At 31.6% G+C, this 16536-nt stretch overlaps 1 protein-coding gene across 3 annotated transcripts in view; it reads right to left on the bottom strand.

Moving 5' to 3' along the window:
- LOC107455439 (pancreatic triacylglycerol lipase) overlaps nucleotides 1–12343 on the bottom strand; it is a 31716-nt gene extending 19373 nt beyond the window's left edge. Inside the window, exons 1-5 of one of the 3 annotated variants that reach the window (XM_087161836.1) lie at nucleotides 12095–12343; nucleotides 4796–5016; nucleotides 4457–4603; nucleotides 2706–2814; nucleotides 545–661 (exon numbers count right to left, since the gene is read on the bottom strand). In XM_087161836.1, the coding sequence (XP_087017962.1) occupies nucleotides 545–661; nucleotides 2706–2814; nucleotides 4457–4603; nucleotides 4796–5016; nucleotides 12095–12173 (673 nt within the window). In that variant the 5' untranslated portion in view covers nucleotides 12174–12343. The remainder of the gene's footprint in view (nucleotides 1–544; nucleotides 662–2705; nucleotides 2815–4456; nucleotides 4604–4795; nucleotides 5017–12094) is intronic. The other 2 variants (XM_087161837.1, XM_087161838.1) reach the window with 2 other exon arrangements.
- Nucleotides 12344–16536: the final 4193 nt, after the last annotated feature.

Here is a 16536-nt window from a genome sequence, read left to right as displayed (position 1 = left end):
TAACATATAAAATAAATTATTAACATATATAAAATAAGTTATACATAAAATGATACATAAAATAAGTTAATTATACACGCACCTTGCATTTTTAGAATAAATTTAAAATCCAGTGTTATCGGCAACGAGAAAATATATCTTAAAAACAAAATAAGGTTAAATTTACCGGGAATGCTAAGGCTAAAAGTTCGAAAAGCAACGCAAAAATTGATCATTTAAATAGTTAATGTATTTCATACTTTGAATTATTTTCAGGTCTTGTTGGCTAAACCAAAACGATTGCACTGGCCTGGTTGTATTGAAATTGTTAGTGAAATTGTTAAAAATTAAAAAGTCAGTTATCACCCCTAACTCTACAAATTAATTATACTGAAAAGCATTGATTAAAATTATAGAATTTTGACTTTAAGTCTATTGACTTAAAATGCACCGTGAGACATTTTTTTTATTTATCATAAATTTGCAAATTATTTTAAATGTATTAATTTTATTTAGTTATCACATATTAAATTGTGAAACTTTTAGTCAAAACATTTTTTTTTACCTTCAAATAGTGAGTATCCAGCATCGGAATGAATTACGTCGACAAACTTGGCGTCACTTGGATCTAACCTGTCTTCTACTGGCATTTGGTAGAATCTTGGATAGGCAGGATCTAATGCTACAGTAATGATAGACCTTTTAAAATTGATTGAACATAAAGTTTAATGGAAGTAGTTCCTAAAGCGACTGTACTGCCGATCACGAACATAAATATATGTTTTTTTGAAAACCGGAACCAGTGAACCACGCTCCAAATTCTTTGAACTGTTTCATGAAGACTGGGATGGCCTGGCTGTTAGATGGCCCCGAGTCCGAGAGGTCGTGAGTTCGATTCCCCGTCAGGCGAATTCTTCCCGTGTACAAAAGGGTAACTGGTGCACGCTAAATCTGTCGGGGTCACAAAGCCCTCCATTTTCCCAGAACAAATCTACACTTCTGGAGGGTACTGGATCGGAGATTGATCGAGCTCTGGTTCAGATCAAAATTACGGTCTGTTGATGGATGCTGTGTAAATGCGTCCTCCTTGTAAAACGGGATGTGGCGTATGTATATCTCAGGTATGTTTCCCAAACTATCTTCAATAGCTCATTGTGCAGCTCTAGTGTGACGTCGCTGTTGTTTCTAATGGCACTTGTCAAATACCATCAAGCTTGTTTAGTAGAACCAAGCGAATTTAAGGCAAAGGATGCATTTCTTGTTCTTCAGTGACGCCATCTATAGCCAAGAATATGACAGTCTCACACACGTGACAGCCCGTTTAAAGGAAAAACCAATTCATACATTCATTTATTAATCCACAGATCGTAGTTTTGGCCTGAACCATAGAACAATCAATCTCTAAATCTGTATCCCCAGAGGTATTGATTTGTTAAGGGAACATAAGGGACTTAAGGACCAGACAGATTTAATGTGCACCAGTCGCCATTTACTACACGGGGAGTCTTTAGTCGGTGGGGATCGACCTCTCACCGACCTCTGATCGAACTCACGACCTCTTGGACGCCCTACCAACCAGGGTATTCCGGACTTCTCCAGCGCGACATAAATTACACATACCGTACCTTATACTGTTTCATCTTCGACTACAATTAACGAAGGGTAATGATTCTAAAAACTCGAAGCATGCTCCTTGACTTCTGGTTTCAGTGAACATTTAGTGTTACCATTTCAAATGTTATAAACTAAGTCTGACGCAAAATAAAGTAAAAGGGGAATCAGTGAAATTTAGAACCTGTATTTACTTGCAGGATGAGACTTTATAAAACAATTTAGTTACAGGGCTAGAAATTAATTTAGAACACTTAATGCATCCAAATCAAACAATATAAACTAAGTCTGACGAGAAACTAAAATGAAGGAAGAATTCACTTGGTTTTCATATGTAACTACAGAAATTGGAATTTTTCTCTAAAGAAAAAAAATTTTGAGCATTCAAAGTCTATTTTTATTTTACTCAAAATTATGGTGGTTTTAATCTCAATTGAATGTAAAGAAACAGCTTTGAACTGGTGTTGAGTAATACACTACATCTGAAGCTCCGTGAAGTTTGGTGTCGGGTTTTAAGAATTAGTAGCAGCGAGAGGTAACATTGTTGCAGCACTTTTAAAGCATCTATATTTTATTTTTACATAGGTCAAACATTTTTAAGAAAAATAAACATTTGAGAAATTTTGAATTACTTCCAAGTATTTACTTACAATAATAGTTACTTTACTATTTTTAAATTTAGAAAAAATGAGCTGAATATATCCATTTTCAAAGTTTAAAAATAGCGAAGTTACTGTTTCCGTATTATCAAATACATTTTATAGGTCTGTAATGTTCCCCTTTGCAAAATTTATCTTTTTTTCGGAAATTAAGATTTATTTTTACATTTCACTAATTGAAAAATTTTTTCTTCAATAAAACAATGAAGTAGAGAAAAATCTTCACTATCCGGAGTTAAATCCGATTGAACTTTTAGTTTTTACGAACGGCATAGTTTATATAATTTCGCCGCCGTGGCTTTTACAGTACACCCTTGGGTATTTAATGTACGACCAAATAATATCGAAAGAAACAGCAAGAGAATGTATAGTTCTTGGCAAAAACTTTTACGAAATAATTATAAATTTGTATTATTACTATAAAATTTTAAAAAGAATATGGGAAAGGTATGTTACCAGTTATTCTTCCAATATTTGAAATTGCATGGCCTACTTTGGCGGCTATGTGACTACCCATGCTATGGCCAATCAAGTGAAAGGTCGATGGATCTGCACCTCTCTCTACCTGCAATAATTATAATCGCAACAATTATAATCGCACTAAGCAACCAATAAAAACTGATTACTTAAAAATAACGCAATGAAGTATATTTAGAATACAAAAGGCATTACAAGGACGAATTACTAAAATAGGTCATATTTTAACGAACTTTCCTAATTTTACATTTTCATTTAAAAGATTAGAAAGTTATAATTTGGATAATAAACCATAAGTTGTTAAAGATTAATGTTAATTAACGATTAAGATTAACAAAATTAATGCAAATAAGGCATTTTTTCATCCTAAAGAATGTGAATTCTGTTTATCACAATTCTCAGAAATCAGAATTCATTAATTTATTATTAAAACTTGGCAGTACTTAACATTTAGTAAAGTGAAGTTTGGCGAAAATTTGCCAGTCCATCTTAACATTTCAAACTTTCCTTCAAAGAAATTTTTTGAAGATTTCTTTGTTACTAGCTGGTTTCAGATCCCTAACAAAACTTTGTAACTGTCATTCGTATTTATTTGCCCCTTATAAGACTGTAGGAAGCATAATTCCCATAAATTTAAATGATTTTTAAATGCCCATGAGAATTCTAGTTTTTTACCCACGATTCTTGCGGCTGTTCACTGCAAATTTCTGAAAGTGCAAAAAGAATTGAAGGCTTTGTTTGATTAAATGCGAACAACAGTAAAGGTTGGCGTGGGATCAAGAAGAGGTCAACACTTGGGAGCTATTTTCTATTTTAAATTATACGTTCACTCATTTGGTCATTCCTTATCGAGTTTATTTGTTTGTGGTTAAGAACACAGAATATATAAATTCAGTCATTTTAAGTCGTAGTTTATGAGTTAAGAATTTCTTAACTTGAATTTTTAAAAACCCTACCCCCTTCTCACCAAAAAGAAAATGGTTTCAAAAAGTAGTTTCTGTTAATACACTATATGAATTACTTTTAATTCTTTCAAAAATTAAGTGAATCTCAATACCAAAAATATTTTAGCATACAATACTGGAAAAAAAATAGCTTTATGAAGGGTAAATCAACAAACTTTTTAATTATTTTGGTGTACGGATTTTCATATAGTACTAACTTGTGGATAAATATCGAATTACCATAGCAACTAACAGCTTCAACGATGGAATAGGAACTTAAAATTTTAATATCAGTAATATATAGCTGTTTTTTAAACCTTGTTGATTAAAAATGCTTCCATAGAGTTTGGGACGATGATAGAAAAACAGAATATTACACTGTAGTACTAGAGCCGTGATGGCTCAGGGGACAGAGCATTCGCCTTCCAATGTGGTGAACCGGGTTCGAATCCCAGTGACACGAATCCTCATTCAGCTTACACCATTCCCAGTGCTGACTTAAAACAATCCCAGTGGTAAATGGATGATGGGTTAGAGTCCTTTTGTCGCCAGGCTAACCAGGAGTTTTCGTAGTTTTCCTCTCGTGGTAAGGGAGGTTTTCGTGGTTTTCCTCTCCATGTAACGTTAGTTCTATCAAATAAAAATCCTCCACGAAGTGAAACTTCTCCTAATAATTGATCCAGGAGTTCCCTTGTATTCTGAATTGGGTTCAAAATTACAAGGCTACTGAGTTAATAGTCGTAAGCCCAAAAACTTGGGTGGGTTGTAACGATCAATTTAGCTTACCTGAAGAAATCGAATGAGTTCTACCAGGTGTCTAGACACAATTTTTGAATTATCGATTGCTCTTGCAAACGGAAACAAATTACCACAGCTCCAATCAACGATAATCACATTGCAATCTTCAACTGCTAAAAGCTTCGTCTTCATTCTCTGCAAATTCCGTATTAGCATTAAACAAGAAACAAAAGAATTTGAAATGAAATTTAAACTGTGAATACAGTCTGCAATATACACAATGTACACTTTATACACATTATGCATATTAAAGTCTGCATCTTGATTACTTCTTCAAAGGGTACATATTGCAACATATTGCAATTAAAAAAAAAACAGCATACTCACTTGCATCCAATCAGTCATGCGAAAGCTGTCGAGAAAACCATGGATGATTACTTTTGTAGGGCGCTTAGGGTTGAAATCGGAAAGTTGCAGGATATTCGGTTCATTTGTTTTTAAAATTCGGTGTTTTTCAGGGTGCGTTCTGGAGAAAAGTACGAAATTTGGGAAATTCCTTTCAGATCTTGTACACTGGAAGTTGAACAGTTGACCCATAAGAGCAGAGCCTGCAAAAGTTTAAATATTTAGTGCTGACCTCACATGTATTTGCCAATTATCTTACATTCACTGATATTGACTTTAATTACAAAATGTATCTTTATTTTAGGAGGAAGCATTTTAGTTTATCTATATTTTAATTTTGACAATCCACATTCGCAATTCTTGATTTACTTTTTTTTATTTATTTTTATTTTTTATAATTTTATAACCGTTGTTGAGCAGCCGATCCTATGTTTGGGTTTACGACTACTAATGTTTAATTTTGAACCCAATCCAGAAGACAAGGATCAAGTATTGGGAGAAATTTGCCTTCGTGGAGGACTTTTTGATGGAGCTAACCCGCATTTGCATTATATGGAGAGGAAGACTACCCGCAATTAGCCTGACATCAAGGGGACTCTAACCCATGATCCGTTTACCATTGAGGATATTTTACGTCAGCACTGTGGACGGTGCAAGCCGGATGCGGAAGTCGTATCGACCATCCATCGCCGGGATTCGAACCCGGTTCACCTAATTGGAAGGCGAACGCTCTATCCCCTCAGACATAGAAGCTCAATTTCTATTTATTAACGATCTATTTAAGATGAAGGTCAATTAGGTCACTAATAGTCAAAAGAAATTTTTTCTTTGCAATCTTATATTTGCAAAACTTCTCAATCTTTACAAAACTTAGAAAAAAATTGTGTTTAAATAATTTGGTTTTTTTTTTTTCAAACAAACAAACAAATATAACTTTATTGAGAACAAAAACACATAAATACAAAGAATATATATTCGTCGTCAAGAGGAAAATCCTGTCCAGGCGACAAAGAAAAGTAATACAATAAATTTAAAATAGAAATTTAGAAAAAAAAAAAAAAAAAAAATACAATCATAAATTATTTTGCTCATCATAAGACGTCATATATTGTTGAACACTGTAATAATAGAAAACAAAAAAAAAATGCATGAAATTATATATATAAAAAAATAAATAAATAAATAAAAAAAATAACAAAGGTAACATAAGAAATTCGTTTGGATTGGCACAAGACTGGTATAAAAAATCAAATGCTTCCTTTAAAGTGAAAAATAGAGATCTAAATCGTCAATGTTCATCACAAATTGAAATAAAGCACGCTTAAAAGAAGAATATATTTTGATGTTTTGCAACTGAAATGGTAATTTATTATATAATTTAGGTGCTAAGTAAAAAAACTGTTTTCGTGAAATTTCTTTTGTAAAGAAGGGAATCTCATACATTTCAGTTGGTCTCCTTTCAGACACATTAGTTTTTAATTTGCATATTAATTTATTGTTGTGTAAATAGAGTAAAATACGAAAAAATACATTATGGCGAAATGGTAATAGGTTAATTCTTGTATATATATTGGTAGTAGTTACACTTGAATTATTTATATTTAGAGAATTAATAATCTTGAAGCATTTATTCTGAACTGAGATTAAGGGAAGTAAATTAGTTTTATATTCACCGCCATATATTATCGCACCATAATTAATTAAAGAATAAAACCAGGAGTAATAGAGTGCTTTCACAAAATTAAAATGAATTTTATTCTTAAGGTGATAAAATTTAACTAAAACGAAACGCAATTTTTTAACTAAATTGTTAATATGTGTTTTCCATTTTAAATTAGAATCGATATATAGTCCTAAATATTTGATATTGTTTACAGATTGTAGAATATAGCATTGACAATTTTCATTAGTACTTTTGCAGGAGAGAGAGTGAAATTTTAAATTTAAGTTAAATTCTGATTTTCTTAAACTGAAATAAATATATTTAGTTTTATTTAGATTTAAATTTAAGTCATTTATTGTAAACCATTTTGAAATTATGCGTAAATCAGATTGAATTTGAAAAATTAGTTGATTTAAATCAGTGCAAGAATACAAAATTACGGAATCATCAGCATACGTTATTATCTTACCAAAAAGTTTGAGTTGACAAAAGTCATTGATGAATATAATAAACAATAAGGGTCCTAGAATAGATCCTTGAGGAACACCACGGTTTGAAAAAATATAATTACTAAAATTACTTCGGATTTTAACTCTATGTTCTCTGTTTGAAAGATATGAAACAAACCAATTTAACATAATTCCTCTGAAACCAGCAAATTCTAATTTTTTAATTAAAAGATTGTGATTGACATTATCGAAAGCTTTTGATATATCAAGAAATATAGCTACTGTTGTCTTATTTTCGGCAATACTGTTATGAATAAATTTTGAAAATTCCAAAAGAGCTTTTTCTGTACTTTTGCCTTTAATAAATCCATGTTGATTAACAGAGAAAAAATTTGTATGTTTTAAATAATTGTACATTTTATCAGCTAGAGCTTTTTCAATGATTTTGGAAAAAACAGGTAATATTGAAATTGGTCTATAGTTTGATAGGCAGTTTTTATCGCCGGTTTTAAAAATAGGAGTTATGGTTGCTCTTTTTAAAGAAGTTGGAAATATGGATGACTTGATTGAGGTATTGATGAAATTAGTTATAAAATTTATATTATTGAGAGCAAATAGTTTAATTAATTTTACATTAATACCGTCATAGTCAAAGGAGTTTTTATTAGAAAGAGAATTTATTAAGTGAAGTACTTCACAATCATTCAATTCTAGGAAAACAAACGAGGTTAAACTTGGTGAAATATATATTTGCAAACTGTTTAAATTTGGGTTTGAGGTATTGTAGGCATTTGCAAATGATTTATTGAATTGATCAGAAGATTCATAGTCGTTTAAAATATCAGGTAAAGTAAGTGATTTGCTCTGATTACCAATAATACCATTTACAAGATCCCATTTTTGTTTATTTGAATCACAATTTAAAAATTTGAATTTGAAATATTCTGATTTTGCTGTTTTAATTAAGTTCTTAAGCTCAGAAACTATAGTGTTATATGCTGTTTTGTAAATAATATCCCATGGATATTTTCTAGTTTTTTTGAATAGTTTTTCCTTTCTTCGAATTAAAATCAAGATATTATTAGTCATCCAGTTATTTTTGGCTTTTTTGTTTGATTTATGCTTATATTTAAAATTATTTTTTAAATTATTGAGTTTGAAAACAAAACTTCGATATTGTTGATCAAGAGAATCTTGAGGATTGTAATTAAATTTGTAATTTGACAGATAATTATTGAGCTTATTATAGTTGATTGAAATTTTATTTTCAGCTTCCTTAATTTTATTTACCTCATCGTAATGAACACTGCAAAAGGTTGGATAGTGATCGCTTATGTCATTTATGAATATTCCGGATTTGATTGAAAATTTATTTGTTTTTACGAAGACATGATCAATGCAAGTTGATGAGGAATTTACTCTAGTTGGTTTGTCTATGTAATTTTGAAATCCAAATTGGCATAATAAATTAATATATTCATGAGTAATAAAATCATCACTTAGAATATCAATATTTATATCACCCATCAGTATTATATTAGGATATTTAAGCTTAGAGATTATTACTTTAAGTTCAGTATTAAAAAAATCAACAGTAAAATCATGAGATCTATATAAAGATAGAAATAATAAATCTAAAGATTTGCAATAAAGTAATATAGATTCTGCGGAAACAAAATGTATAGCTAACTCTGAAATATCAAGACATTTTTTAATAAAAACACAAACACCTCCAGAGCGATTATTATTTCTGCAATTAAAGAATGAATTATAACCATCTATTGAGTAAAAATTAGTTTCATTTTGGTAAATCCAAATTTCCGACATAATTATGACACTTATATTTTCAATCATGCTAGAAATATGTGAAATAAAATTATCAAAGTTGGCTCTTAAACTTCTAATATTTATATGTAAAATATTAATGTTTAACTTACAGGTTGAGGTAATAAAAAACTTTAAATCGTCCAAATTTTCAATTTTTAGGCAGTCCGGCACAGATAAAAATGTTTCTTCAGTTGGATGGAGTATTAAGGTCTTGAGATGATTTCACACGTATTATTTTGGACGATTCATCTTTTCTCAGGAATATTTTACCATCACGAACCCAACAAAACTTGAATCCCTTTTCAGATTTAGCCTTACGTGAAAGATAAAATAGATGCTTCAGTTCGGGAGTCAAATGTTCATTGAAGTAAACAGGCATTTCAGTGAATCTGGAGTTGACTTCGCAGGTTGAAATTTACGATTTCTCAGTTTCTTTAAGAGCTCATCACGTACAGATTTGGATTTAACTTGAACGATGATGGGTTTAGGTTTATCTTTATTAAAGCTGGGGACTCTGTGAGCGGTGATCAGATTTTCGGATATATTAGTATTCGCAACATTATCAATCTGGGATATTACTTGTTGTATGTCTTCATTTTCACATTCGGGTAAGTTACTTATTTCAAAGTTGGATCTTCGGGAATATTGCTTGAGTTCAATAACTGCTTCTTTTAGTTCATTCAGTTCCTTCTTTATTTCTGCGCTTTCTCTAGTTAGCTGATCATTTTTTGCTTGTAAAGTTTTGTTTACGTTCTGTAGCTCTGTGATAGAATTTTTCAACTCTTGAATTACTTCACTGTTGAATTCAATTGAACGGGTTAAGTCATTGAATTTGTTAGTTATTAACTCTTTTAGGTCTTTATTTTGCTGTAAGATATCCTCGAGAATGTCTGGGCTAGTTGCACTTTTTATTTTCGTTGGATTTTCCTGTGATTTTGAACATTGTGCGCAGGTCCACTTTTGTTTTTTATCAACAGTAAGTCTTCTAAAAGCTCTTTCAGCGAAACCACCACATTGAAAATGAAAAACAGAATTACATTCACCTTTGCATGTTAATCCATCTGAGTCTTCCAGAATTGGTTCGGCACATGCTTTACACAAAATTTTTGACGAAGACATTGTTTGAAGCAATATTTATGTATAGAAAGCTTGCTTACTAAAACATTAAATTGATATTTTCAAATTTTTATAATTAGAAGTGAAATTAGACTTAAAACAATGGGTAAAATCAAAATACTCAAGGAACGAGAAAAAGCGTATGTATTTTTTAGAGTCTTTCTGCAAGATCTATAGCACCATCTTTAAAATTACTTTATGGTTATATATTATGACATAATGCACATTTTAGAGCTTTTTTTTTCAAACTTTAGATCATTTTATTTGATTTTTTGTTAAACTTGGAAGCGTTTTTGAAATCGCCTCTCTAACTCCCTATTGCCTTTTGCAATCAAACAATTTCAGTTTTACCTCCTTCAATAGTGATTTTCAAGATTTCGAGACCATTTTTGCACTTTCTTTGGAAACATCAATTTGAGACTCAAAACACATAGAAATTTTGAATCCTATTTTAAGTTTATTTTCGTCTAAATGTTTCTTCAATTGAAAAATATTGATGTAAAAATTCCTTATTTTTTAATTTAAATATTTAAAAATTAATTTAATAGTTTCTGAGAAAACTACCTTAAAATTGGCCACGTAAACATGAGCTAGATTAAAACTATCAACGCTCAATAAATTTCTAAACATGCATCTTTTCTATATTTACTGATCAACTTTTTATAATAGACATATAACAATCCTTTAACAGAAAAATTTCCTACGTTTCAATTTTCACAATCCTCGAATTCTCTTGAATTTATAATTAACTTTTCTATAACTTATATTTGGTTACAGAAATTAATGTAATGTAAACAGGAATATTTTGTTTTTGTTTAATGAAATAAATATAAGCCACAAAGCTCCATAATTCATTTTAAAATGTGGGATAAGCATTAAAAAAAAGTTGTAAACTTCTAAAATATAGTCGTGAAATGAAAAGGGATCAAATTCTGTCATTATCTTGAATTATTAATAGTATTGCATTTTACAGGAATACGCTAAAGATTTCAAATTATTAGCCAAGAAAATATCTACACATCAAAAGTATTCGCCGATTTTCCAAAGTCTTCACCAAATGCAAATCTTAACAATTTTTAATGATTTTTTTTTTCCAGAGAAAACTATTTTACATTAATTTGTTTCAGGTTTATATTATTTGAACCCAATTCTAATGGGTTATGTTGCGTATCTACCAAAAATTGCTGTAATCTAATAAAAAAATACTGATCTGTTTGAAAAAATTAATTTCGACGTAATTTTGGGGATCGAGTTAAATATATATATTTTTCCCAATGGAAAAAAATTATTCCTCAATACTTTCACCAAAACACAATTTTATTCGCCAGGTGTACGATTTTATTGCATTTGGTGAGTTGGCAAATGCTTAACGTGGTACCTGCATTACATAAAAATTTAATTCAAGCTAAGCTACATTTATTATTAGATCTTAGAAATGTTACACATAAAATTATAAAACGAATTATAATTAAAGCGGTGCTGTTGTATCAAACAGAAATTACCTTGTTTTTAGATACCTTTAGATTTCACCGCAAAGTAAAATATTCCAGCAGCAGCCCGTTGTGAGTAAATTGGATCCTAAAATTTAAAACTCCCATGTTTCGTGACCAACGGTATGATAATGGCAATGTGGTCAGCATTATGCACAAGCCGCCTTTACTTCCCAAACCAGCTTATACCAATTTATCTGTGGATGAACTGACTTTAAGCCACCATTCACGGTGTATACTCGTAAAATAGCATTTTATTGAAAAATTAATGTATTTCATTAATTTTGAATTCAGAACTATGATTTTATAAAAATTTTATTGATACCACAGTTTAAAAAAAAGGAAACTAATTCGACAAATGAATATCTGGAAAAACAAATGAATTATTTTTTAATTGTAATATTTATGAATTGTAATATTCATCAGTTGTAATATTTTTTTAGTAAATGATTTTCAGCAACTGATTATATGCCTCCCATTCTTAATAAATCTGTTGTTCGATATGAATTTTCATGCGAAAATCTGACGAACATCCAGTATCTGATAGATATTTTATAAAAATGAAAATACCAAAAAAAAGGCGAAAACGGCGTTGAGTGTCCCCAAAGCTGCTCATAAAAATATTTCTTCATTTTCAAGAAGTCTCAATTTATGGATTCTGAAATCCTTCTCTGAAACATAGACCCCATTTCAATTCAACACCTCAATTCACGAAATTGAAAAATATTTTACTTACGAATGAATTCATTGAAATAAAATCCTGGTCCAGAAATCAAGGAAAAAAGCTGAAGGAAAACAATAACTTTCAAGTACATCTTTGAAATATGAGGTAATAGTTAACATGAACTCTGTCAACACAAAAAAACGCGTCCTCGTGAAATTTAACAGAAATGCCTAATTCAGTATGACACTATAGGTTTATTATTTTTCGGAATGTTTCTAGCTGTCTATTTCTAATATGTTCATGACTTCTGTTACATTCCCTACAGTACAGAATGATGGGGCTCCCCGTGGCCGAGAAATATAGATCTTTGATCTGGTACACCTAGCCGAGCACTCTCTTGCCCAACAGGTTCTTTTACCCCAAATCTCACTTACCTAGCAGGTTCGTTTGCCCGCATTCAACGCATTCATCTAACAGTGCATTTTTCCAACAAAAATAGTCCTGCAGTGGACTGATCGTTAAGACACGGTTCCCAGCCGATCACCGAAGTCAAGCATCACTGACTACGGTCAGTGTGCGGGTGGGTGACCACTTGGATCAGTCTGCGTAGGGACCGAGGGTGTGCGGTATGGGTCCTCGTTAAACAGTTCAACCGTGAAGTGCTGGACTTCGCGCAGGTCGTCGGGCTACCGAAGCGGGGGTGCCATCCCCTCTTCAGAGGATCAAAATTTTGATGGCATGTCTTCGGATCATCCTCAGGGATGTTTCCCAGACCGTCGCCAATACCCCATTGTGCAGCTCTAGTGCGACGTAAATGAACAACAACAACACTCTCTTACCCAACAAATTCTTTTACTCCAGATCTCATTTACTAATACGCATAAGACTTACAAAATAAGAAAAAACTATAATAATAAAATAAAAAATGATTATAAAATCAGATTCTAAAAATTACAACAATTAATAACTACTTGTGTACAAAGAGGTGGTGTAAAAATAAATATATAATCCATTACATATAAATATTCTTCTACTGAAAAAAAAGAGCTTCCCGGTCGGATAAATGTACCTTATAGCTGACGTTAAGCAGCAGACCCAATTTTGGGTTTACTCCTAGTAATGCTAAAATCCGTAGCCTAATAATTTTTAACCCAATCTAGAAGACAAGGGAACTATTGAATCAAATAATGGGAGAAATTTGCTTTCGTGAAGGACTTTTTTGATGGAACTAACCCGTATTTGCGTTACATGAAGAGGAAGATCACGAGAACCTTCATGGTTAGCTTGGCGGCAAGGGGACTATAGCCCATGATCTGTCTACCACTGAGGATATTTCACGTCAGCACTGTGGTTGGTGCGAGCAGGGCAAGAAATTCGAATCGACGAGCAATTGCTGGGATTCGTACCCGATTCACCTCATTGGAAGACGAGCGCTCTATCCCCTGACCCTCACCACGACCCCCAGCTGATCGTTTTTTTTAACATTTTTACATCCTTCGTTGAACAGCCGATCCAATTTTGGGTTTACGACAACTAATGTTCAACTCCGTGGCCTTGTAATTTTGAACCAATCCAGAAGACAAGGGAACTCCTGGATCAGTACCCCCAGAGGTATTGTTTGTTATGGAAACATAGAGACTTTGGGACTCGACGTATTTAACGTGCATCAGTCACTATTTACTATTAGGGAGTCTTTGGCCGACCCAGTACCCTACCAACCAGGTTATTCCAGCTCAACGGGCAAACACACTGTCGAGTACGGTCGGGAAAATTTACCTGGTGTACAAACGCACCCGTCGAATAAACTTACCTATCGGGAAAATGACTGAATTCGCCCTCCTTCCATCTAATGACATTAGTTGGGAAGGTAGTGGGTTCCATTTCCACCTTAGCCTTTGTGTATCTTTCTGCTCTTCTAATTTGAGCTATTAATCATTCTTCCCAAGCGTTTATAAGCCGTTCTTTGTATTGAGCACTCAACCCAGCATAGTTATATGAATAAATAAAATAACCTAGAAAGGCCAAGAGACTTGGATCCTTTACTTACACGAAGAAGGTCACTGGTTCGTACTCCGAAGTCACTTCGGAGCTCAGGGCAAGCGAATAATGTAACAAGTGCTTAAATGTGTTTGTTCTTCAAAGCAAAGGTGTTTTTCGTCAAAGAGATTTTAAAAAAAAAAACACATAGTGAGAGTTTTAACTTAATTTCAATTTGAAACTAATATAATATCTTTCTAAAAGAAACGTGTGTGTTCGCGCTTTAAAAGTAAAAAATAGCTGCAGTATTTAAAAATTTAAAAAAATTAAGCCAAGTAAAAAATCGCCAATTGGCAAGGTTTATCCCACATAGGCGAAAGTTTTTTAAACCTCAATTCTCAATTTTTGAGTAATTTAATGAATACATATAAGCAACGAAGCGTTCGAGAAGTTTTCCAAACATTTAAAAAATAGATTTCAAAATTTTTTGTTTCTACAAAACTGCGGCTTTTCTTTACATTTTTATTTTGCACTAGTTTCATAATTATCATAAAGTTCGCTGACTAAAAACTATCATAACCGAACAGCTATTCATGACGCTGTTTGTTTAGACAATAAGTTACGAACTCATTGCGGAAAATAAAATTACCTTAAAAGGATTAAATTTTCCCCACTCACTTTCATTTTCATATTATGACGGCCCATGTCAGTTTATGGATAATCCCGTATACAGAGCCACAATGGCTCAAAGGGTAGAGCTTCACCTTCCAATGAGGTGAACCGGGTTCGAATCACGGCAATGGCTGGTCTATACGAATTCCGCATCCGGCTAGCACCGACCACAATGCTGACGTGAAATATCCTCAGTAGTAGACGGATCATGGCTTGGAGTCCTTTTGCCGACAGGTTAACCGTGAGAGGTTCTCGTGATCTTCCTCTCCATGTAACGCAAATGCGCGTTAGTTCCATCAAAAAAGTCCTTCACGAAGGCAAATTTCTCCTAATACTCGATACAGTCTTCCCTTGTCTTCCTGATTGGGTTCAAAATTTCAGGGCTACGGAGTTGAACATTAGTAGTCGTAAACCCAAAAATTGAGTCAGCTGTTCAACGATGGTTATAAAATAAAACCCCGTATGCAAGATGTTTCGTAATCACCGCCTATAATACATATTTTTAAAATCCTTGTCAAAACTGAAGTTAATCGAGGGTGAAAAATCAAAATGAATGGAGTAAATTACTAACTAATATTTAAAGGAGGAAAAAACGAAAAACTCAACCCATCGAAATGAAACAAATCATTAAGGAGATTAAAAACATTCAAAACCTGTTAGATTGACGTTGAAAATTGAGGTAGCTGAAAAAATATTATTAAATTTGATACACCAGTCAAACTAGTTTTAATGGTTTTAATCTCATCTTCCTGCGAAGTTTTTCGACACATTTTTATATCCTATTTTCGCCAACCCACGTTATTAATTTAAAATTCTCAGTACCGTAAACCGGGGCGAGTCTACCCATTTTAGTTTTATTTAATTTTCACTATTTTAAATTGCAAATAATTTTTTTTTTACCGACGGAGGACTTAGTTCAGACTCTAAGGAAGATGGAGCTGTAGTAGTTTGATCCGTTTTTATTTATTTGTCGTCTTTTTAACCGACCTGTTCAAACGTCTTTTGAGAGATTTGTATTGAAAATCAGCAAACTTTTAGTTGGTGCTCCGTAAGTATATTATTATTATTACTATTTTCACTTTGGTTAAGTGATAAACTTATCTAAGACTAAGATTACATCAATTTTATATGAAAAAAAACAAAAAGAATGTAAGTTTTGCTGTTGTGAACAAAAAGCCAGAATTCGCGGGGCGAGTCTACCATTCGTATTTAGTCTTAATAAAGCATAATAATATAATTTAGAACTTTGTTTATATTAAAATTAAGTAATTTTAAATGAATTTGAGTATATTATTTTAATTCTGCATTGATAAATTTATCATTAATAAATTTATCATTAATAAGAAAATTTATAGGTTAAATATAAATGTAAATATAAAATATGTTTATTTTACCTATTTTTTCAATTTTTATATTACAAAATTAACTTTTTTTATTTAATATTATATTTCAACGAGAAAACATTGTAAGAAAAATCACACCTCCCAAAAGAATGGGGAAAGGATTTTTCATGATTCCCAATGTTTGAATTTCGATTTTGTTAATAATCTTTAATTATTATTATTTATTAATTATTTAATTGTAAATTTATATTAATTTTAATTTATTTTTATCAACAATAATCAGAAAAAAATGTTATTTTATAATGTTAATGATTATAAAAACAAAACTATGATTAAAATGTGATAATCGATCAAATACTCAATTTGTGTTATTTTATGAATAAAAAAATTGAATATATAATAAAGTTATGAATTTTACTTCATACATATCCCATATGGTAACTAAAATAACAATTTAATAGTAAAATTTGATTATTTACAATGTTAACATTCATTTTAGTAGAATGGGTAGACTCGCCCCAT

This window comes from Parasteatoda tepidariorum, chromosome 4 (assembly GCF_982258835.1).
Source record: "Parasteatoda tepidariorum strain Cologne lab strain chromosome 4, Ptep-v5.0, whole genome shotgun sequence".
Lineage (NCBI taxonomy): Eukaryota > Metazoa > Arthropoda > Arachnida > Araneae > Theridiidae > Parasteatoda > Parasteatoda tepidariorum.
The sequence above is the reverse complement of the archived record's forward strand: the minus strand, read 5'-3'. Positions and strand labels throughout refer to the sequence as shown.